At 44.2% G+C, this 23,514-nt stretch overlaps 1 protein-coding gene across 3 annotated transcripts in view; it reads left to right on the top strand.

Annotated features, from left to right (window-relative positions):
• Nucleotides 1-23,510, top strand: part of pcnt (pericentrin) — a 35,429-nt gene extending 11,919 nt beyond the window's left edge. For 2 of the 3 annotated variants that reach the window (XM_076748238.1, XM_076748240.1), the window contains exons 18-60: nucleotides 52-171; nucleotides 265-343; nucleotides 578-682; nucleotides 998-1,109; nucleotides 1,206-1,246; nucleotides 1,339-1,473; nucleotides 1,596-1,842; nucleotides 1,974-2,124; nucleotides 3,213-3,666; nucleotides 3,794-3,991; nucleotides 4,136-4,207; nucleotides 4,537-4,641; nucleotides 5,131-5,283; nucleotides 6,073-6,219; nucleotides 7,578-7,738; nucleotides 7,921-8,093; nucleotides 8,203-8,384; nucleotides 8,509-8,671; nucleotides 8,866-9,108; nucleotides 9,601-9,833; nucleotides 9,948-10,055; nucleotides 10,356-10,376; nucleotides 10,763-10,999; nucleotides 11,107-11,280; nucleotides 11,535-11,687; nucleotides 12,035-12,214; nucleotides 12,327-13,352; nucleotides 14,358-14,528; nucleotides 14,611-14,800; nucleotides 15,025-15,359; nucleotides 15,469-15,571; nucleotides 15,823-15,995; nucleotides 16,079-16,354; nucleotides 16,564-16,715; nucleotides 17,133-17,262; nucleotides 17,413-18,204; nucleotides 18,332-18,532; nucleotides 18,751-18,969; nucleotides 19,541-19,767; nucleotides 19,861-19,940; nucleotides 20,028-20,169; nucleotides 20,270-20,397; nucleotides 22,226-23,510. In XM_076748238.1, coding sequence (XP_076604353.1) covers nucleotides 52-171; nucleotides 265-343; nucleotides 578-682; nucleotides 998-1,109; nucleotides 1,206-1,246; nucleotides 1,339-1,473; nucleotides 1,596-1,842; nucleotides 1,974-2,124; nucleotides 3,213-3,666; nucleotides 3,794-3,991; nucleotides 4,136-4,207; nucleotides 4,537-4,641; nucleotides 5,131-5,283; nucleotides 6,073-6,219; nucleotides 7,578-7,738; nucleotides 7,921-8,093; nucleotides 8,203-8,384; nucleotides 8,509-8,671; nucleotides 8,866-9,108; nucleotides 9,601-9,833; nucleotides 9,948-10,055; nucleotides 10,356-10,376; nucleotides 10,763-10,999; nucleotides 11,107-11,280; nucleotides 11,535-11,687; nucleotides 12,035-12,214; nucleotides 12,327-13,352; nucleotides 14,358-14,528; nucleotides 14,611-14,800; nucleotides 15,025-15,359; nucleotides 15,469-15,571; nucleotides 15,823-15,995; nucleotides 16,079-16,354; nucleotides 16,564-16,715; nucleotides 17,133-17,262; nucleotides 17,413-18,204; nucleotides 18,332-18,532; nucleotides 18,751-18,969; nucleotides 19,541-19,767; nucleotides 19,861-19,940; nucleotides 20,028-20,169; nucleotides 20,270-20,397; nucleotides 22,226-22,257 — 8,524 coding nt within the window. In that variant the 3' untranslated portion in view covers nucleotides 22,258-23,510. The remainder of the gene's footprint in view (nucleotides 1-51; nucleotides 172-264; nucleotides 344-577; nucleotides 683-997; nucleotides 1,110-1,205; nucleotides 1,247-1,338; nucleotides 1,474-1,595; nucleotides 1,843-1,973; nucleotides 2,125-3,212; nucleotides 3,667-3,793; nucleotides 3,992-4,135; nucleotides 4,208-4,536; nucleotides 4,642-5,130; nucleotides 5,284-6,072; nucleotides 6,220-7,577; nucleotides 7,739-7,920; nucleotides 8,094-8,202; nucleotides 8,385-8,508; nucleotides 8,672-8,865; nucleotides 9,109-9,600; nucleotides 9,834-9,947; nucleotides 10,056-10,355; nucleotides 10,377-10,762; nucleotides 11,000-11,106; nucleotides 11,281-11,534; nucleotides 11,688-12,034; nucleotides 12,215-12,326; nucleotides 13,353-14,357; nucleotides 14,529-14,610; nucleotides 14,801-15,024; nucleotides 15,360-15,468; nucleotides 15,572-15,822; nucleotides 15,996-16,078; nucleotides 16,355-16,563; nucleotides 16,716-17,132; nucleotides 17,263-17,412; nucleotides 18,205-18,331; nucleotides 18,533-18,750; nucleotides 18,970-19,540; nucleotides 19,768-19,860; nucleotides 19,941-20,027; nucleotides 20,170-20,269; nucleotides 20,398-22,225) is intronic. The other variant, XM_076748239.1, reaches the window with a different exon arrangement.
• The last annotated feature ends 4 nt before the right edge of the window (nucleotides 23,511-23,514 follow it).

Raw genomic sequence — 23,514 nt, 5'->3', positions numbered from 1 at the left:
CCTACCCTTTTACTGACCCCCTGCAAATCATACATACTTTACCTCCTTTAGATACTTCGAGCAGCGATTGCGGGTTACAGAGGAGAACCATAGAGAGGAAATTGCTCTGCTCCAGCTGAGGCTGGTGGAAGGTGCCTTGGAGGAATCTGTGCTTAAAACCGCAGATGACAGGTATGCCTGTGGGTCTAAATGTAAGACCGGATACACATGCTACAAACTTGGATAAAAATCTTCTGCTGTCACTGCCTTTGGTCTCTGTTTCAGTTTCATATCCCAAAGCCAAGCTGAAGAGGAAAAAGATCACGTGCCCTCTGATACTGACCTCAAACTGGAGAAGCACAAGGTGTGCACATATTATGACATTGAGTGTGTAAGACATTATGAAGACCTGCTGTCATGACATAAATCTGTGTTTGGAGCACTTTTGGAATTTGAACTGTCAAATTTGCATAGAATTTTGATGTGTGCAGCTCAGGTTTAACAAAACAGTGGAGTGAATTTTTCTGCACATTTCGCTGCATTAGTTTTGTGATCTTGATCATGTGGTATCTTAAGCATCATGTTACGTCTCATACAGGAAACACTTGACAGTTTGCGCCTTCAGCTGGAGGAGAAACACACATTGGAGCTTGCCGATCTGCGATCTTCTATGGCTCTTTCCTTTAAGGAAGAGCTGCAACAGGTCAGTTCTTCAATCTTTAATGCCTCCATTTCCACAAAAACAGAATAAGAGGCAAATATCAGGAAGGTTGTTGGCACACTACGCTTGAGTTGTGTGTTTTCAGAATTACTTCATAAGATAAAATAGTTGTATCAAGAATGAAAAAAGAGCTGGAGTGAGTTCAAACCCTGTCTTCTTTATCATCTCCAAACAGCTGGCCAACCACTGTGTGAACAGGGTGCAATTTTATTGTCCCGGGAACAGTTCTCAGTGGGAGTATACTGACACCTTAAACTCTCTGAATTACTTGTTTTGATGTCATTACCTGTGCATTAGGTGCGCTCAGACCTCACTGACCACTACTATGAAGAGCTGCAGGAGATAAAGACTCGACATGCTCTGGAGCTGGAGCAACTCCGAGCCAAACTTTCTGACCGTCACTTACAAGGTACTCCACAGATACGTATTATAAAATACAAACCTATGCTATTTGGCTTTGAGGAGCTGCTGCAGTTTAATAACTCCTCAAATGTCTTCTTGACAGACCTTACCAGAGTTCATCTGGAGGCAGCAAGGCAGGTTGAGGTGAGAAAAGATAATCAGATAATCTGTACAACAAATTACACATTGAGATTATGAAGTGAAATGTGATGCAAGATTATGGTCATTTTAATTAGGTGGAGGTGGAACAGAGGACGTGGTGTCACACTGAGGAGCTACTGACAAGGATGACCATCATCCACACCCTGGAGAACAGACTGGCTGCCTTGAGCAACCAACATGATGCAGAAATGCAAGGGAACACACAAAAGGTACAGATACAAACATGCATCCGAGAAGGGTGAAAATATCCCAATGCACAAAAACAAAGATTTACAGGTACAGTGTGGGAGTCTCCATCCGTGTTACTTACAAGTCCTGCCAACTCCCACAGTTGAAACAGGACTTTGCTGGGGAGCTCAGTACTCTCGAGGAAGCTCTTAAACAGGAGAGGGAGCAGGCGCAGGATGAGATGAAGAGGCTGAGAGAGGAGCTCCAAGAGAAGTATGAAGCTGAGCTCTCTGCCCTGAGGACTGACCTTGACAGGGATATGGAGAAGGAGAGGATTGGCCTTGAAAAAGCCCTTCATGAGGAGAAGGAGAAGTTAAGGTCTCTGCAGGCTGCACTGGACAACGATGAGAGTAAGATCATCTTTCAAGACTCAGATGGGTTGTCAGAATTGTTCCCTCCAGTCAGATCAGCAGTTTTGGGAAGTAAAACATTGAAGCAGTGGTTCTCCAGCAGCTTGTAACATGTTGGGTTTGTCTTTTAGGCCCACAGGTCCTATTAGTGAGGCAGAGACTGGAGGCCCAGTATGGCAGTGAGCTGCAAAGGGCAAAGAGCTGCATGGCAACAGAAATCAAGGAGCTCACTGCTCTCCTCCAGGAGCAGGGTGAGGAGCGGCTACGCCAAGCCCAAAAGAGGTGAGCTATATAGAGGATAAAGGTCCTTAAGGGGCCGTGTCCACCAAAGTGTTATTTCCCAGCTGAAGATGTCCAGCGGGGAGCGCTCTGGAGATGCAACATTTTTTCAGCTGAGATGCTTTGGTAGCTATGATACAGAATATCTGCAGAAGTAACAGTTAATTTATGTGTTGCAAGTATCTCATTTTGCAGATTGTTTGTGTGTTTTCATGAAATTTTGTGGGCGAGGAAACATCTCAGCGAGTAGCATTGTTTGGTTGAAGAGCTGAAGCTGGATGGAGCACGGTTCAAGGAGTACTTTCATCCGAGCAGGACACAGTTTTGAGTGTCCCTCTGTTTGTTCTGCATCTCCTCCATTGTGATTGGACCGCTGAGTGAAAAGAGACAGTGATGAGTGCAGCGTTTTACCTAAAGCAGAACATGTTTCAGCTCTCTGTCTGCAGAAAAACAAAAAGCCCAGCGCTCAGCACAATAGATGCTCAGAACGTCATCACGCTGCAGGTGTTTGTATGTATTTGTATGTGGTGCTCACACTGCAAATAATTAAAGAGACACGCTGGCTCAAGAAAAAACGCAGCTGCTAAGTCTTGATTGTAGCCTTAGGTCAATGGTTTGTCAGGGCTTATATCCTGATACATAAGTCATGTTTGTATCGTTACACTACACAAGTTTTGCTTTTCTTTTATAGATGGCTTCAAAAAACAAAAACAAAACAAACACCTGAAGAGGTGCAGATGGGTAATAGGGCTGTGACTGCAGAGTATTTTCATTACTGATTTAATGTGTTTACTCATTTCTTTTGATGTGTACGATATAAAATGTAATGTTGGTTGTTTTTGTGACAAAAACTGAGAAAATAAGCAAATCTCATGTTTGAAAAACTATTAGCTCGTCAGATATATTGTAGAGTAATATGTTTTATCACTTAAGAGCTCCTCAGTGTGGCTTGTAATAAACACTGGAAAAATGGTCCACAACAGTCACCTTTTTAAAACTATTGTGACATTTATTGTCAGTTTCATCTTGAGGACCCTTGAAATTGCTTTGTTTGTAACAATTGGGATAATTTTTCTTGCCTATGTGTTCAGCTTCCAGGAGGAAAAAGCAGTGTTGGAGCAGAGTTTGGCCCAAAAATATGAAATCTCACTGGCAGAGCTAAAGAACAAACATGAAACTGAGCTGGAACACGAGAGAGCAGCACTACTGAACAAACACTCCCAAGAGATGGACGCGCTCAACGCCAAACACAAAGCACAGCTAGACGCACTCAGTGCCAGTCACAGGGATCAGCTTGCAGCTCTGACCGTTGAGCTCGAATCCAAACACAACGCTGAGCTCGTTGCCTTGGAAGCGGCCTTGAATTCCAAACAAAAGGCAGAACTTGAAAGTCTGGAGGTCGTCTATCAGGAGACCAATCAGGCTCAGCTGGAAGCTCTGGAAGCCAAGTTAGGTCGCAAACACCAGGAAGACCGGGATGAACTGGAAAAGAGGATGCTGGGTAACATGGACACTCTGGAGGCCACATATCTGAAGGAAGTACACGTAAGAGCTCGAAATTCTTAAAGTAAAACATAATGTCAAGCTTCATGTTAGCCATGTTTGTTCTTCAGTTGTTCAGGGTTTCTCAGTTTGTAAGTACTTCTGAATGCCTTTGTACTTTCAATCTCAGACACTGCGTGATGAAATGGTGCAACTTGACGAGAGGCACCGTCAAGACCTCAATCGGCAGAAGTCTGAACACAAGCAGACGATGGAGCGCCACGCCGCAGAGCAGCTGTCCGTCAGGGAGGATCTGAGGAAAGAGCTGGCTCAGGTGCACATCGAGAAGTTCAGCGCCATGGCAGCAGAGCTCAGCCTCGCTCACAAGGTGAGAAGTAAAGATGGTCGGTCGACCTCTGGCTAACGTCTGGCATACAGTCATCAAATTATCACTCAGTCAGTGAGGAAAAAGTGCAGGTAATTGACAACTTTTCTGAAATATGTTTTTTCCCCCATGATTTTGTTTTTACAGACTGAGCTGGCTGCTCAAAAAGAGGCCTTAGATACTGAACACTGCAGAGCTCTGGAGACCCTGAAGAAGCAGGTACAGTCACTCTTAAAGTCCAAATTTTACACTGGATGTAATGTTAATGCAATATCAGCACACATAATTACATGGATTACATGGAAATTTAATTCACTGGATTTCTTAAAAACAGTCTGGGTATTGTATTTGTAAGTTGTTTTTCTAGAAATGTATCATCATATGTATTGTTACTGCAATATAAAGAGGCATCACATTACAGCCCAGGCGTTGATACATTTAAGAAATCAATTTCCTCAAACGCGTGAATTTTGGATGTAAGTAGTTTTGATGTTGTTTAAATGTTCGGTAAGATTTGATCTGTCTTTGGACTCTGTGTGTTCTCTCAGGTTTTAGACCTCGAGCAGCAACACAGCGCTGCTCTGCAGGAGCTCTCACGTACATACGCTGCTGAGAAAGAGCAACTCGTCGAACAGCACCAACTCCAGCTGCAGGTTTGTCGAGCGCGCGTGTGAGAGGGAGAATTTGTCTTTTGCAGAGTGAATTAACGTCTAATGCTCTGCTTGGCAAGTTGGTTTTAGTGTTTTTCAGTGGAGTTTTTGTCTCTGTGGCTCTTACAGGCCATTAGAGAAGGGGATTACACAGAGTTATTGTTCATCCTTTATAATGGGGTATTTGTGTGTAGAGGCAATATTTGGATTTTTTTTCTGAGAAGCACTGTGAGAGTGACCGTTTGACCAACTGAATGCATTTTCCTACTTTGAGACTCAACTCCAGCAAAATTAAAACACATCACACAACTCTTCTCCAGCACACCATGCTTCAGTCGCCAAACGTTTTCAGCTACCTTGCCTTCATCGAGCTGGTGCCTGAGGATGCTCCGGGTTTCCTTGTATACAACACATTGATGTGTTAGGCAAGACGGCCGTGAATGTACAATGTTAGTTTAGGTGGAACTGAAGACAAACATGTTTCTGCTTTAGGAGTTGAGGGGCGTCTCTGCGCGAGAATTGGAGGCATGTCGCAGGGAGCTTGAGGAGGAGTCATCAAGGCAACGTCAGCACTTCCTAGAAGAGGTGGAGCTCCTCAAAGTCCAATCAGAGGAGAGACTGCAGGACAGGATTAATCAACTGAAGGTAGAAAAAAGACGTTTAGGAGCGATGAGGAAAATGATGAGTGTGGATAGCTTTGAGGCATCCTTTACTAAAAGATCTTTAATAGTTAAATGCCATTAAGGCGGCCATGTTGCCTCCATGGGATCATTCATTATATGTGGAAAATATGATAAAGATCTTTCCCATTTTATTATAAGTTGTGTGTTTATTTGAATTAGTAGCTGTTTGAAACATCATTATGTAATAGCTGTGGATTATTGAGAGCTGTAGTGTGTGTGTGTGTGTGTGTGTGTGTGTGTGTGTGTGTGTGTGTGTGTGTGTGTGTGTGTGTGTGTGTGTGTGTGTGTGTGTGTGGTGGCATTGCCCTCTCTAAGCTCCAGCTGCACCAGTTCATTCCTAGGGATGGCTCTTTCTCTTGGATTCTGTCCCACTGGGAATTATTCAAACCCAGTTTCCGCATAATCCCGCCATCATATATGCAGAAGTGTTCTTGTCCGTCTGTCTCTGTTCTCTGACTCTGCTGGACTGTGCATGTGTTTGTGTTGCTCCTATCTGAACAGTGGCTAAATGGATGGATCTAAGCTTTTTATCCTCTGATGCAGAAGGTTTTAAGGCTGAAGGTACTTTTTTTTCAGACGTTTGGCATTTGACCATCTGAAATGTGCAAGCCAGCAGTCGGCATAAGCCAGTGAGACATGGTCAGAGATCTCTTTAGCCGAGGGACAAATAAAGCTACACTGTACTGAGGCTTTTTAAGATGGCGAACTGCATCTTTAACTTGATGTACCGGCATCACTGCTTTCTTTGAAGACGGAGTTTGAAGAGCAGAAGCAGGCGGAGCTTGAGGACTTGAGGCGGAGCTTCACGTCTGAACAGGAGGAGAAGGAGCGGAGCTACACTGGAAAAATGAGCCAGCTCACTGCACAGCTGCAGCAGCTCGACGCTGTGGTGGCCCAGGTACAAGACAGACAAACACACACACCTTTTCCAGTGCTTTGTACAGGTTTTACATTGTTATGTTCAAGTGCAGTTGAAAAAGGCAACACCTGTAGCTTCACTTTGCTGAGAAAAATGTGTTGGATCGTGGGTGCTGTGGTTCAAAATCGATGAGATGAAGGAGAAGTTGTGGTGACCTACAGTAGAAACTGAGGGCCAGTGGACAGTACGAGGTCTGGGAGGGAAAATATCGCCATGGCATAGCATCCATAGGCTAGATTTCCCTTGCATAGGATTACACTTTGTTAAAGAGATTAACATATCAATGAATCACCACACTAATCTGGTGTGTGTTTGTGTGTGTTGGTCATGCTCTTAGGCAGATGAATGATTATGAAATTATACAGACTTCAAATGGCAGAATAACATGGATTCATACACATTTCTCTCTCTGTCTGTTCATTTTGATGTGCTCCAGTGATTTGTAGAGCAGGCAGGATATAATCAAAGTTTCATTTTGTCTGTTGGTTGTTGTGGAGATGTGAAGTGTACTGAAACTGTTATGTTAATCGTTTACTGTTGCCTGAGTTATTAACAAGGCAGTCCCAACACCCCCTAAAGATTAAATTTCTGTTTCCAAAAAACATTTTTTGACTGCATAGGACTCAATTAATGAATGCATCTTATATCTTGGAGGCAAAATCAGCATAAATGTGCTTAATATATGGATATACTTGTTTCCATGACATCTGCCCGGCTTGGTAGTGAGATATTAACACACACGCACACACACACACACACACACACACCCATGAGGTTAGCAAAGAGAGGCTTAAGAGAGGCTGGGAGGGTGCTGTTGTCACGGCAACAGCATTGTTTTGTTGAGGCAGGTGGCTGCATCAGATGTGTTTGATGGGATGGAAACAGGAGGGAGAGGGAAAAAGAGAGGGAAGCCGTGCTGAAAGGAGAGGCAGAGAGTGAAAGGTAAGACGAATCACTGGAGCCATGGAGGAAAACTCTGATCAACACTCTTCGGACAGAAGGTGCAGCAGTGACTCCTGACGCTGGCTTGTTTCAGTCCCACACTGACTGGCATTTAACCACAGTACCTCTGCCAAGGGTGTGTGATGATTACAGGCAGTATGTGGGTGTGTGTGTGTGTGTGTGTGTGTGTGTGTGTGTGTGTGTATGCTTCAGGCTGGTTTTAGAGGAGGAGGGATGTGTTTCTTGTCTTGCAGTGGTATATAATATGCATTGAATGTATTTGGGTAATGATACTGGTTGTCACCTTTGTCCTAGCACAGGTGGGAGAGGTGCAGTTAGCAGGTTTGTTAAAGTGGTTGAATTAACAAACTGTCTCTTTGTCTATTGTTTTCCAGCTGCAAGCAGAGGTTGGCTGTCTGCAGGGAGAGTTGAAGGGGAAGCGTGCAGAGATGGAGACTTTGGACACTCTCCTTCAACGAAGGGAGCGGGAGAGTCAGGAGGGAGGCAACCTTCTGAAGATGCTCACCGATGACTTACACATGGCTAAAGAGGAAAAGTAAGTGATTACTGCAAGTAACCTGGACATTTTCTTGTTTGTGAACTTCTTTTGTGATTTAAATGTAAAAAAAAATTGGACACCAGTGTGAAAAATGTAGCAAGTAATTAGTCTCCCACGAAGTCATGTTGTGCTTTGCTTGGCATATGAATCTCTGATGTGCCTTTTCTTTTTTTCCCCAGACGTAAACTTGACCAGGCCAATGAAAAGCTGAGGAAGGTGTTGATTGAGATGGTTCGCGGCATTATTGCAACCGAAGAACTGATTGGACAAAAGATCAGTGCCAGAGCCAAAACACCTGAGCAGGCTACCCTACAGAGGAGCTCAACAGGGAACAAAGATGCGCAAGAATCAGGTCTGTTGGTGTCTGATTCATTCTGAAGTTGCAGGGCATGTTATGCTTGGGAAAGTTGACAAAGCTAATTTATGAAGGTTTTACAATTAAAGTATTTGCATTTTTGTAGGTATTTCAGTTGCAGACTTGTCTTCAGATGACCTGGAGCTGACCCATCTGCTCTGTGAGAGCCTGCTGGTTTCAGATACTCAGCTCAATCCTGGGGGAGAAGAAGCAGCTCTGAGTGCCTGCAGCAGGCTGCGTCACACTGTTGGCACACTGCTAGAGCTGCTCAGCCAAGCCAACACACAGGTAGAGAATGTATAGACTAGATATGTCAACAATCCACACAAAAACCTTGTTTTGAATTGCTCCTTCCCTGTTTTTTAGTACTGTTAGCTGCGTAGTAATCATGGGTTTCTTGATTTTTCTCCAGCTGGAGCAGACTCATGATGTCCACCTTTCTCTGGAGAAAAAGTTCTCTCAGGGCAGAGAAGACTCGGCCCATCTCTTTGAGCAGCACAAGCTTCTGTTGGAGCAGCTCGACCAGGAGGCGAAGCTGAAGAGTCAACTCCAGCTGGAGCTCCATAAGGCAGAGGGTGAGTGCTGTATGCCCGCTTGCTCTGCTTCACTTGACTCATGCTGCCAAGTTACAGCAGTTAATCCACTGACTGTTAATACGCCTTACTCCTCTGCCTATGCTCCAATTTCACACTTACACTGAAGTTTAACCGGAACTCCGCTATTTATGCTGCTGAGCATGAGAATCTCAAACAGTGTGTTTTTGTTTCAGGCCTTCTGGATGGCTATGTGGCTGAGAAGGCAGTCTTAGAGGAGTCCCTGCAGCAGAAGGAGGTACAAGAGGAGAGACTAGTGGAGGAGCTGGAGGACCTGAGGGTGAAGCTGCACCAGGTGCAGGGCCTTTCCGCCGAGCTGGACAGCCTCAGACTGAAGCATCAGGAGCTCAGCGAGGAGCACACGCTTCTCCTGCGCCAGAAGGAGCATCTCTCCACTGGCCTCGGGGAGAGGGAGAAAGGTGAGCGGAGCGAGCAGAAAATCATGCAATGGGCACCACTGTCTGCATAAAATGTTACAGGACCTCTTTATTGAGCTTGACCACACACTTACATGATGTCTGTGCTCAGATGTGTCTTCTCTCCATAGGCCGTTGGCTCAATTTAGATCCTGATGCAGGTTTGTGGGTCAGAGTGGCGTATGAGTGTGTGTGATGGGGGGGTGGGGATGAATATGCAGTATATTTGCAGTGCTGTGTGACATTGCTGTTTGTAACACTACCATTGCCAGTAGTTTGTAACAAACCCTCTTGGAGTGCTGTGTCTCTTTCCCTCTTAAAGGTTCTAGTTCACAGCTGTTAAGGAGAATGCATTCAGTGCTTTTTCAGCAGGAGGGGGACAGTATGTGTAACAGCCGTGTATATTTAACTCCTCTCTTATATTTACTTAAAATTCTTGTGTGTATGTATGTACATGACAACAGTTGCCCTAACCTTCCTCTTTTCTCTTTCAAGCTCTCCTGGAAGAGACGGAGCGTCTGGCCAAGGACAGGCTGGACTTGCAGCGGCAGGCAGAGAAGGACCACAGCTCCCTGTCCCTGCGCCTCAGGGCCCTGGAGAGAGAGCTAGATGAGCAGGAAACAAAGGGCCTGGAGACAGAGCAGCACCACAAGACCCACACTGAAGACCTGAACCAGCAGATCCAAGCCCTGGAGAAACAGCTGAAACACGACCGGCAGTTTATAGAAGTGAGTTTTTACACCTCGACAGCCTTATTTGACAGTGTCACAGGCAATTTCTTATATTGCTGCTTAATGCACATTGAACTCAGTCTTTCGCATAATTTGTTGTTTTGCGTATAGGAGCAGGCTGTAGAGCGCGAACACGAGAGAGACGAGTTCCAGCAGGAGATCCGAAGGCTGGAGGTGCAGCTCAAGCAGACAGCCAGTGCGGATAACAAAGGACACAGGGTGAGGCCTGTTTATTTGATAGCAAGTATATACATCTGTTAATTTGTCAACAGGACAATGTCATACAAAGTGCTCCTAATTCTAGATAAAGATAATAAAAGGGCCTTGCATTTGCAGTGTGCGTGCTTTGATGTGTTTTTGTGATTTGAGTCTAATGCACCGCTGATAGGATTATGAACCATTTAACTGATGTGTATTTAGTAGTACTCACAGAGGTTGAAGTGATGAATGCATTGTTTGTTTGCCGACGAGCCTGACTTTTGCCATGTGTTTATCCCCGTGCCGATCGGATTGCTGTAGTTTGAGGACTTGGTTCTGCAGGTATGAAATCTAGCTGTAGCATACTTCTATTAGCTCCTCTGACTCTTTGCATGGTGTGGATCGTACTTCATTATTTCTGAGCAATCATCCATAAATTAATACTCTGTGCTTATGTTTTATTGTCAGACGATCTACATTTGTTCCCATTTCATCGTCCACTTGCTAACATTCATTTGCTTCTGTTATGCACTTCATTTGTCTTTCACCTTCACATCACTGCTCTCTGGAATGGCTTAAACTTCAGTGTTCAATACCAGTGGTTGCAGACCCGGAATGGCTTATTTATCTACAAATCATGCAGTTTTCCATTCGCAAATCCCTTTCTGCTTCTTTAAAACTCTAGAAACTTGTTATCACTAACTGTTGTCCCCTGTATATCTCTGCAGGTGGAGAGTCTACAGACTATCATCAAAGACAAAACAGAGGACCATGCCTGCTTGCTTGCAGCCAATCAGCAAGCCAAGCGCGATCTCGCAGAGCGTAATGAGGAGATAGACAAGCTAGCTGGACGAATCAGAGAGCTGGAGCAAGCACTGCTTAACAGCGCTGAGGGTAATAGATCTGTCATTCAACTGGAACAAGAGCTCCACAGAGCAAAACTGAGAGAACAGGAGCTCACACAAGTAAGAAAATGCAGACTTAACACTGTCGTATATATAAAGTCACTCTTAACACCAATGCATGCATCTGAGTGTTCTTCTTCTCATAAATGTACTCATTTTTTTGTCAGGATAAGCAGGCTCTGGAGCAGCAGCAGCTGTCTAACAGGCTCCAGATCTCTGCCCTGCAGTCCAAGCTGGATGAGACGAGGCACTGTTATCATGACAATGCGCGTGACCCCACTCAGGAGCTTAGGGATGCCCTGGACACGGCACAGCAGAGCCTGCACAGCAAAGAGCAAGAGGTCTGCATGATTCTCTGCAAAGCTGGTGTATAGTAGCTAAGATGATTTGGGCTGGTAGTTGCTGGTTGGTGCATTTGGCTGTAGTGTCATGTTTTAGTAAAAATGTGTATAGGTATGCAGACTTGATCCACCTCTTTATGCAGGAGGACTAGAAATCTCTGAAAGTTCAACCTTTTTGACGCGGTACAGAAAGCTACGGCACTTTGAATAGATCATTTCTGTCTTGATTTAATAAGTAATTCTATGTTTTTTAGGTTGAGGGCCTACATAGCCAACTGGACAATGTGCAGAGGGACTTGAGCATCAAAGAAGTTGAACTAAAGCACCTCACACTTCAGCTGGAGCTACTGACGAATCAGAATTCAGCTCATGTTCACGAGCTCCAAGAGCAGATTGCTGCCCTTAAGGTAACTGCTATTGTTTTATTTTGCTGTTTTATAAGTATATATATTTGGACACAAGTGGAAAAACAACAAGCTGTTCGTCTTGGGGAGATGTGGACAAATTAGGTTATTTACATTTCATCCCTCAGACTGGACGTTTAAGTAGGGATAATAAACACACCGTACAGGGAAATTTTTAGCCTCCCATTGGTATGTGTGTAATTTTATTAATCTCTTTATAATCCTGCCAAAATATTTTTCTTTTTTCCTCATCCTAAAAGGTGTTCATGCTCCCATTGAAATTGATTTTGCTTTGTATATTAATTTTTTCCTTAAAGTCAAACTTAGCTGGTATGTACTCTTGCTTGCAGGAGAATGTATCTGCTCTCACCATACTCAAGGAGGACAAAGAGGAGCAAAGCGAGTTGGTGGATCCAGAGGAAGAGACCCTCCCCTCAGCATTACTCCAGGAGAAAAATCAGGAGATCGACCACCTCAACAATGAGATCCAAAGACTGGAACAGGAGTTGGAGAACACCAAGGACAACAAGGTCAGAATAATCACACACGTAATACTTGCAGACGCTGCTGAAGTGCCTGTGGTTGATGAGGATGTGATGAAAAGTGTAACTAATTAATTGTTTTAATCTTTCTGACAAAAAGCTTTTGGAGGCTGAGCTTGAGGATCTGCGCTCTCAGGTGGAGCACCTTCAGTCTGAAATCATGAGAGTGCGTGAGGACAAACAGGAAGAAGAGGAGCGCCTTCATGAGGTCATCAGCACACTGCAGGCAGAACTCGCCACATTAGGTCCCAACCTGCATGAAGTGAGTGACTCCCAGGATGGGGACAGCATCAATCCCTCACCAGCCCCCAGCCCCGAACCTCACCACTATACTATCCAGGAACAAGAGAGGAGAGGAGGGCCGAACAGCCTGAAGCAAGAGCTCAGTTTGACTCATTCTGGCTCATCTCGTTCCCTTCGATCTCACCTCAAGGCCCTTCAGAGTCAGCTGGAGATCGCGGTGGCAGAGAAAGAGGGACTGGAGCGACTACTGCTCACCCAGGAGGAAGAGTACAGAGGTCACGGGGAGGAGTTCGGAAAGAGGCTGAAAGCTGAGAGGGAGAGGGCAGATGAACTCCAAGGTCTCCTCATCAACAAAGAAGCAGAGCTGGAGGAGGTCAAAGCCCAGATCGGAGAGGAGAGGGAGAAGAGGAAACTAACCGAAGAGGAGAGGGACGGTTGCAAAGTTCAAGCTGAAGAGATGAGCACCCTGCAGGAGAAGAGCGCCCACCTCAGCTCTCTGATTCTGGAACTCCAAAAGAAAGAACAGGAGAGCCTGAGCGAGATCCAGACTCTAAAAACAAGGGAGCAGGAGATGAAAATGGAAATGGAAGTCCTCAGACAAACCAGCCTCACTCTTGAGAGGCAAGTCCAGGAGGTGCGAGCCGAGGTGGCAGACATGGAGGAGCTGGTTGCTGAGGAAAGGACAAAGATTAAAACCCTTGAGACTGCGAAGGGAGAGCTCTCTGCTGAGCGTGAGGCGCTGAGGAGGAGGGAGCGGCAACTCCAGGAGGAAATTGAAAGGCTCAGGCAGGAAGTGACGTCGATGACAGCTTGCATCCAGGACCTGACTGCTCAGCTCAATGAGAGGGAAAGCATTCAAGAAGAGGCTCAAAAGGAAGTGCTGGTAAGTGTCATCTACAAGGTCTAAACACAGTCCAAGATTTAACCCAAAGATTGTTACCGACCTGTCACTTCCCAACTGAGTGATAAGACTTAAGGGAATAAATATCTAGAAAATAACCAAATCTAAGGTACAAATTAAGTGCCTAAATTTTGATGGTGTTGAAGTGTTGGTTTATATAATTGGTTTTTAAAAACAGTAGTGAAACCTTAATTTTCAGTAGACACTGACTGGGCTTTAATGTGGTCAGAGGATCATGCACATGAGTAGGTTCTGTGTTTTCTCTTAGCAAATGATTCAGATAACGTTGATAAACCCTGATTCAGCATTCCCCACGTCCAGACAGGAAATACTTTGCTGCAGCTTTTTTGCTAGCGTACAGCTGCGCTAACGCCTGCAGGCAAGGCCACATCTGGTTACAGTTAACTGCCGTAACACGTCATCACAGCGTCGATCCTGAGATGGAAGAATCTTACTAACACACAGAGGAAGTGACATTAAAATGAGGAAGAAGGAGGAAAATCTTTGTTAGCCGTTGTTTTTAAAGCTCTGATGGACTCTTTTTGTCATTTCTTTACGTCTTATCTCGGCAGGATGTGGTAAGAAGAAGTTGTGGTTGTTAAAAAGAAAGCAAGCAGGCTGTAATGCATGTCGAGCTGCTGCATGTCTCTGCAGCCTGATTTGTTTTTGACAGGTTCAGTTGTTTTTAGCAATTGTAGCTGTTGTTCTGGTGTGCTAAAGAGGTATTTAGCAGTAGACATAGAAGAATCAAATGTAAAACACAGCATGTACATGTGGTACTCATTAAATTGCTCTTTATATATTGCAAACCTGGAATCTGTTGTGACTCTTATGTAAACAGTAGAAGTTTTTTTTCCAGGAAAAACTGAAAACTGAACTAAATAAAGTTAAAATATGTCACGTGGATGCAGGGTTTTCTGAACACTATTCTAAGAAAGGCACTATGTTGATACTAGCTGCTAAAAGCATGGTTTCTCCTCTTCACAGACTCATGCTGAGGCGACCTTGGCCAAAGCAGACGCTGCCTTGAGACAGAAGGAGGCTGAGCTCGCCATCGTGAGGGCAGAGCACCAGGCTCTGAAGGCGGAGCTGACTGCAGTGAAACAGGGTCTGACTACCAGCACAGAAAGAGCTGAGAAACTACATGAGGAAGGACAGGTATATATGACTGAGTACAGAGTATTAGATGTAAGTCGCGTAGCAGCAGTTTGTTGTATGGTCACTTATTCATGTCTGATAGACTAAAGACCGTGCCCTCGTTGACCTGGAGACTGATAACCAGCGGCTGAAGGCGGAACTTCAAGGTCTACAAGAGGACCTGGCTGTGCAGGAAGAGGAACTGGCCTACCGGCAAAGAGAACTACATCAACTCAGACAACACTGTCAGCAGCAGGACACTCACAGTCACCAACAAGAAAACCCACAGAAAGGTGAGGACTTAATGATGCTTCAAAAATACACTCTGCTGTTATATTTTGAGATTCTGTTCAGTCCTATGGCACATTCATTCAGTGGTTATGCATTTTAAAGCGAAAACCCATTAGTGTGGATGTAGCCTTATAGGTCTGAAACTCCATTGGGAACCTTTAAAGCAATGGCATCACAACAGAAATATGCTCTCACAATGACATTCTTCTTTTTCTTCATCTGTCAGATATTTCTCTCAGAGCATTTGAGGACGTCGTGAGCGTCTCTCGTGATGAAGCCTCTCTGAGCTCTCCAGAGGTTTTAAGGAGACTCGAATGCTCCGAAGACAGAATCCCAGAGCACTTCCACACCTCTGTTCTCGGCTCCCGCCTATCGGAGATCAGCGCTCTGAACAGCACGGGCCTGGAACTCGCCAACATCAAGACCTCTCCCAGGGTTGTGATGGAGTCTCCCCACTCCAGGACCATCACTCCAGATCCAGCCACACAGAGTACCCACTCCCCAGGCTCTGTGTCAGTGTCTGACAACTTCTCCATGCTCGACTCACTGGACACTGACAAAGTATGTGTTTTTCCATGCATGCTACGTTTGGGGCATTTTGTGAGAAGCTTTTGTTCTTTTCTTTGGCTCAAAAGTTTTTGAATATTAAGAATTTTGTAATTTTTCTTAGCTGCGTGAGTTGGAAGGACTTGACCTAACAGCGCCTCCGTCTCCTCTTGGCTCCACCTCCTCATTGTCAGCACCAGAATGGGCCAGTGATGGATATGGCAGCAGTGAGTATTTCCAGTCTGATGGTTGTATCACTGTTGTATGTTCAGGTTTGCAGTCAGCCAGATCAGTGTTTATTTAAAAGTGCTACATCAAGGCAGCTGGAGTTGTTTAGAACTTAAAAAGTCCTTTGGATGAGAGGTGAAACTTATTTTTAACAAACTCAAACAGCAACTCAAACATTTCATGAAGTTAATATATAAGAAATAACCCAACTTATCAACTTAACTCTTCTGTTCTCTCGTTTCTCCCTCAGATGTGAGTTCAGAATTGGGTGCACGGCTGAGAGTGGAGCTGGAACAGACCGAAAGGCTGGATGCTCAGTTTGTTGAATATCTCCGCTGCAGAGGAATTAACCCCACAGTTAATACAGATAGTGCTGCGGGCAGCATGAGCTACAGTGATGACCTGTTGTCTCCTGAGCTTCAGGTAGGCCTCATTTATAATTCACAGTAATTCTGTTTTACAGTAAGCATAAATTTTACTTGATTTCATTCTCCATCTTTCTGCAGAGTCTGTTGAAGAAAGTGTATCAGGAAAGCTGCCGAATTCTCACTTTGTCCCAACGTCGTGCCACGACCTCAACCCAGCCTCATGTCTCAGACTTAAAGGCCTTCTCCCTGAGTCAGACACAGCATCATTATGAGGATGACTCCACTCTACTGGACCACCGGGACAAATCATCCTCCAACCCTCCGATGAGCTGGCAGCAGGAGAAGAGGGCACTGCAGGAGACTGTGATTGCTCTACGAGAGCTGCTCTGTCGAATGGCCCAGAGACACGCACAAGTGAGTTCCTGTGGATTTCAAGAGTGTTTACTATCATTTAGTGAAAGGAAATGTTTTAGATTTGTAGCATGATGCTATAATTTTGCCAATCTTTGTACACACTTCACCTCCTTTTAAGTGTAAGATGAGAGAGATTCATCTTAATATTTGAATTTCTCTCTTGCTTCTATTGATTATTTGTGCTGATCACTATCTTCTTGTTTCCTCAGACTGACTACAGAGATAATGATGACTGGCACAGAAATCAGCTCAGTGGACAGGTTGAATCCCAACTGAGGGCAGAGCTGGAGGAGAACCAGAAACAACTGAAAAGTGCTCACGACACTCAACAAGAGCAGAAGAACAAAATACAGTCACTCAGGTGCATGACACACACTGAATAACAGCATTCAAGCACACCAAACGCACATCTTCTTCTCCTTAAATTATGCATTCAATGTATTATTGTGCAGTTTATTTGATCTTGCTCATTTGATCTTATTTCCTAATAACTTGAAGCATAATTTCATTTATTTGGATTTAATTTCATTGACTATTTTGCTATTATTTAGCTCATGTGAACCAGTGAATACCTGGCATCATGTGGAACTGCTCAGCTCTCTAATTTCCAAATCATGTTTTTATTTTTGGGGAGTCTTGGTTCCTCATTTCTTTGTGTGGTTTTAGGTTTTGGTGGTGCTGTCTTTATCATGCCTCTGTCACACTCACACAAACATGCTGTCATGTAATACAACCAAAAGTGGTGAACAGTAACGTTGGAATCGTCCTTTTTCCTCAGGCTGGCTCTAGAAGAGGGTGAGAAAGCTTTGAGGATGGAGCAGACCAGTGTCCAGGAGCTTCAGCAGCAACTGGAGCAGGAGAGAGCTCTGAGCCTTCGAAAGGACAGAGAGGAGGAGCAAAAGAGAGGGGTAAGACCAGGGCTGAAAGCATACAGGCTAAATATACCACAAATTCTAATAGGAAAGTGAAATAATGGCAGCAAAAACTGGGTGGAATTACTTGGAGCAGACTTCACTGGTTTTAAACTCTGAAAGATGATCCTCCTCTTCCCTCTCCAGGCTCTGCAAGTATCATCTGAGCAGCAGAGGTCAGAGGTCATGGCTCTGAAGGGTCAGGTGGAGCAGGAGAGGGTGGCCTGCAGCAACCTCAGACGGGAGCTTCAGATTGAACAGTCTCGCAGTGTGCTGCTGGAGAAACGCCTAGACGACACCCAGAAGGAGCTAGAAGATGAGCGCCAACTTTCTGCTCACCAGCAAGAGGTGAGCTCGCAAGAAAAGACTCGTCTTGAGCGCCTCCTGGCTGAAGCAGAGACTCGCTTGGCAGAAGTTCACTCTAAGCTCGCAGATGCTCACAGGAAGCTGGATGAAGAGAGAGACCGTTGCTCCAGACAGGTGGATGAACTCAGCCGCAGACACGAGGCGGACGCAGCCAGAGACAGGAAGTTCATCTCCGACATGCGCGCCCAGCTAGAGCAGGAGCGACGGCAGGGGGAGGAGCTGGCTGCTGTGATGGACAAACTGAGGGCTGAGCTACTGCAAAGCAAAAGGAGATGGGAAGAGGAGGACAGAACGAAGAGAGAGGAGCTGCTGAGGGAGCAGGAGGCCGCCACCCGACATCGTGTGGCTATGGATACCTTGAAGGAGCAGAAACAGGACGCCAGCCGTGCTTTAGAGGTGGAGCGAGAGCGGTCCAGACGCCAAGGGGAGGAACTGGCTGAGCTGAAGGAGAGACTGCGAGTGCTGAAGGACAAAGAGAGGGAAAGGGATGAGCAGTGGGAGAGGGAGAGGAGGAAGGGGAGGCAAGAGCAGGTGGAGAGGGAGAGACGACAAGAGAGGACCAACAACAAACTGGTAAAATATCATCAACCTCCTTCTTATATTTCTTTCTATACCCACTACTTTTACTTATTTTTACACATATTTAAGATAATTTTGGATACATGCAAACACACTGCCTTACACTCATTTCTGATTTCAGTGTGAGTTGGAGTTGTTGAGGCAACAGGACCAGCAGCGCATGCAGGAGCTGCAGCGCACTCTGGCAGACCTGGAAAGAGAGGAGAGAGAGATGGCTGCTCAGAGGCTGTCCGGGCGAACCACAGGGCAGCAACACACAGCTGCACCCTCACAGCATCTCCAAAGCAACTTCCAGGCAGGCAGCACACAACAACACCAGCAGGTGCACAAGTGGTTAATACACTGTGATTTGATAAATAACATAGGCGGTATTAATGGTACAGTAAAACCAGAAGTCTCATCCTGATCAGTGACATCTTTATCAAGGTGTTATGCAACACACCCCTGCACTTTATTACTTTCTGATGCAGGTAAAGCTGGTAATATACGAGTGTAAACTTACTGCACTGTTGTATAATTAATGTACTTTTCTGACCATAGATGCCGTCCATGCCGTCATCGCCCAATGTGCTGGAAAGGTTATTGAAAGAGAACTTGGAGCTGACGGAGCGCGTGACATCACTGAGTCAGGAGAGAGCCACCCTCAAACATAGACTCACCTGCCTGGAGCGTCAGCTGCGGCGTGCAGAGAATGAGCTCGCCAAGGTCACCGCAGAAACCGAAAACAGACCCATCAGTGATGTGACCAGCAACAGCAAGGTCAGTAGGAAGCACATGCGTTTTCTTATGATCAAAACAATGGCAAGGCATTGAATCAGCTGTCCATGAGCAGATTTTACAAGATCAGTCACTGCAGTGTTTTCTGTACTGTTGAGGGTCAGGCTACCGAAATACAATCTATTTGATTTGTCTTCATCCATGTTTGTATTTTTTATTAAGTTTTCAAAAGTCTGTGTGGATGCAGCTCTGCGGACCATTTTTCACTGCAGCATTTTGACTTGCCACAGCAGGACAGGCACAGTTGTAATTAATGACTTTAATGATGGCTCCATTCTGCTAATAGTCCGAGTAAGCTATTTCAAAGGGTGCATGATAGCACGGCTCTAGACACAGAGCACCTAAATGGAATCCAGCTTTGATTAATGTTGACCAGACCTGTGCTTTTCTTGATAATGCATGTCAAAATGTTTGCAATTAAAGTAGGTTTAAAAGTCAGCAGGTCTGCTTTGCTGAATCCAGATTGTTTGGTTTCTGTATGCTGGCTTAACTGTGAAATGGCTTTGAGCAACACTGGCCAACGTCGTAAACTAGACATGTTATTGGTTTGCAGGTGCAGCGTTTGTATGAGCGCTACCTGCGTGCTGAGAGCTTCAGGAAAGCTCTGGTGTACCAGAAACGTTACCTGCTGCTGCTGTTGGGAGGCTTCCAGGAGTGCGAGCAGGCCACACTGTGTCTCATTGCCCATATGGGGGCACGGCCGTCTCCCCCACTCTCCTCCCAGCGCAGACCCCTTGGACGGTTTAGGGCTGCTGTGCGAGTTGTTATTGCTGTCTCAAGGTAGGGAGAATACCAGGATGTAAAGGTGTAACCGTTTACTCAGTCCTTGTGTATGGATAAAACTGATGCCATGCTTCTTCCCCCACCCCCCAGAATGAGGTTCCTGACCAGAAAATGGCAGAAAGCGATCAGAAGATTGTCTTTGTCTGGGACTGTCAATGGACATGCTCCAGGTGAGCTCACTGAACACATTTTATGATGATGCACGTCTCCTGACTGTGTCTGAGTGGGTGGATTTTTAATCTCAATGTCACTTACAGGACCTAAATTAGAAGTTTTAAAGCAACAACAGCCGAGGTTAAATTCTGACTCGCCGCCAAACAGAGACAGCAGCGCCGTCCACAGAGACACAGTATCAGCCCTCGTCCCACCCACGAAATCACCCTTCAGGTTACACAACAGGTTTGTGCTCCTAATCAGCTAATCAACTGAAATAAAAAGACTTCTAATGTTGTATAATATTTTCATGTAATGAAAGAAATTTTTCTTCTTCTTTCCGCAGGATGTACTCCAGCTCCAGTGTGGCCTCGGGGCATTCAGGGGGAACGTCTCAGGATCCAGAGCGATCGCTGACAGAATATATCCACCATCTAGAGAAAGTCCAGCAGCGGTTGGTGGGAGCCCGGCAAGGTGAGCAGCATTAAGTATGAGTTGGGTGAAATGGCTTTATGGCTTTAAAACAAATTTCAAAACTTGGTGCACACTGGAAACACAGGGTGTAAGGTCAACACTGGGTGGATTCATCGGTGAAAGGACTGGGCCACTCTCACTTACTGGCTTTCATTCATTGCTCTGTTCCATGGCATGTACAAGGCGATACTCTGAGGAGTGCATAGTTAGATTAGAAATACACCGGTGACGGTATCCACAAATTCCAAGGCACCCTGCCAAATGATCAAGCACAGCCTTTTTGGTTCTGAGCGCCTAATTGGAACAGTAGTGAGTTGATATCACACTGGGAGATGTTACAGGGTATTGGGTTTATGTTTTAAAGCTCTTACGCTGAGATCAGACCACCCTGTTAATGTCCCAAATGACAGAGGATTTCGACAGTCCAGCAGAACCAAAAGCATAAGCTGGGACTCCTCACAATGTCCCAGACTAGAATTGAGTATAAATAAATATGGCAAAGTGAGGAATTTTGTGTTTTATTATCACACAGGCGGCACATTCACTGCCAAGCGTGTATTCATCCATGTCTGTCAGCCAAGTCATGGCAAGAATTTTGACTCTATGACTGACTAATGCTGACATGACAATGATATCAAAATATTGTGTAGTCTGATCCCAGCATTAGATCTCCTAATGTGGTCACTCGTTTTCCAGGAAGTGTTTTTCCCATTGATCTGAGAACTGAGCACACTGCTGGTTGGAGATCAGTCCAAGAAAAGTCATTCTGGAAGAATTTTTTGTGATGGGCGGCCTAACACTTCCTGGAAAACAACATGTTATTAAATCCCACAAAACTTGTGTGCTCTATCATCTCCCAACCTAGTAAGCAAGACTCATTTAGCCCTGCCCCCTAAAGAGGAAAGGAGGATACAGTCAGCCTGTTCCCCTAATATGGTTGGTTATCGGCAGCGCTGGCTGCAGGAGAATAGGACGTGGCTGTACCTGAGCTGCTTGTCGCCCCTTTACCTGAATGGTCCAGGTGAGTGTGAGTGTAACATGCTCACTCCGCCAAGTGATAAAGCAGCACAATGCACCTCTCAGGATGGGTTGTCTTGCACTAGATTAGAGGGGATCTTCAACATAGATGCCCTGCAGGTTTCTGACCTTCTAATAATTATGTTCTTTCATGAGTCCATTTTCTGTCATTCAATAGTCTTTTTTTATTTTTTAATGCATTTGCTGACTATTCATTTATTGTTTTCTTGAATGAATGAAGAGAAACTGGTTGGTAGTGATGCAAAAAGTGCTTAATTCATAATAAAAGGACTGACGCATACAGACACTGCATTATAATCTGATAATGTTGTTTGTAATGTGTCAGAGTAACAAACGCCTCCAGAATGTGAGAGCCCTGCTGACAATGGGCTGTTTGTCATGTGTGATTTTTGTGTTGTTTTTCCATTGTAGGAGCATTTTCTAATGTATTCTTTTACAGAATTGAATATTTTGTATTACGTCGGATCATGAAATTGGAGGTTCTGCTTGCATGCATTTGTAATATGCACTGATAATTACAAAAAATTACTTGAAGCGTTGAGGCTTTTGGCAGCAGAGCAGTAGTGGCAGATATTCACCCAAAAATGATGCAAAATGCAGTTTTAAATGTATTGTTAACCAAGTTGCTGACAACAGCCAGATGAACTCTGGCTTTGGTCAAGATATGTGTTTATTTAGAGAAATACAAGTCAGATTATAAATGCTGTTTTTTAACTTAATGATGGATAAGTATGGATTTTATATTCCTACACTCTTGTCTGATATTGTTTGTGTTTGTGTGTCCTATCAGGTTCATCTGTTCTCCATCCTGACCCGAAGTAGTTCGACCACTGAAAGAATGAATGTCTCCTTTCTGCATATTGTTACAGAACTGTGCATGCCTTAGAAAGGAATATATCACATTGATAAGTGGTTTTTATATGAACATAAATTATTTTTCAATATTTCCTATTGTAATTTTTCTATTCTCTGTACTTCAGTATTTTGAAGGTAATTCTTGGATTGTTGCAAGAACAAATGTTTTTCTTTATTTTAAATAAGTCTGTCTGTTATTTTTCTACTAATGTTTTTTATCCGTTTGTGCTACTGTGTATATAAATAGGACTGATGTTCATTGTACGTGTCCAAATTTGCACTGATTTTATACTGGCAATTCATGATCAATATCGCTAGTGAGTGTGTTGTTGCATAAACGTAACCCATATGTGTTATTTGTAATATGTGTTTCTACCATAAAGTTGATAAATATTTTAAATGTGTGCTTACAAACACAAACAGACTTTGTTTATTTTGTGGCAGCTCTCATAATTTGTGAGTGTGTCATTTGGGCATCTGTCTTTTTTGAATGATCAAAGTTCAAGTTTTTTTTTTTGTGCTATTTATTTATTCAGCCTTAATACAGGATAGAGGCTTGAACATAAATAGTCTTTTAATGCAATATCGTATTAACAGTTACAATAAAATAAGAGAAACAGCACTGTAGAACAGACTAGCAGAATAACATATACAGGCTCATTTAAAGCAGTCACAGGTGTGTAGAAGATGATTATTGAGACCATGGACTAACACAACATCCAAAAGATTAGGAACATTGCATCTTGTGTTGATGACATTTTACTTTTGCCGTCCAGATTTAAACTGCCCCAGTGGAACAATTTCATTTTTGGCCTCTCTGTGTACAAGTTGTCTCGAATTTAGACTTAGTCCGCTAACATAAAATGACTCATTGATTTGTCAGACTTTGTCTTATTTCCCTTTTTCATAAGATGTAAGGTTGTTACGTATCCCACCTCCCAGCAAAAAAAGACACATGGTAAGTCAAAATTATGAGGTATTAAGTCAAAAAATTTACTTTTGATCTAGAAAGTAACATTTCAGACTTTGACTTTGAAACTTTTGACTAAGTTATATTATTGACTTGCCATGAGCATTTTATTTTTATAATGCATAACATGGGCACTTGTTGAATTTTTTTTTTTTTTTTTATGAAGAGATTTTTAATTAGTTACACTGATTAAAACGTGTTTGTTTTTAGCAGCCAATCAACTCCTGGACAATAAAGACGTTTCCTCGTTACTT

The sequence above is a fragment of the Chaetodon auriga genome, chromosome 14, assembly GCF_051107435.1.
Source record: "Chaetodon auriga isolate fChaAug3 chromosome 14, fChaAug3.hap1, whole genome shotgun sequence".
In the NCBI taxonomy this organism is placed as follows: domain Eukaryota; kingdom Metazoa; phylum Chordata; class Actinopteri; order Chaetodontiformes; family Chaetodontidae; genus Chaetodon; species Chaetodon auriga.
The sequence above is the reverse complement of the archived record's forward strand: the minus strand, read 5'-3'. Positions and strand labels throughout refer to the sequence as shown.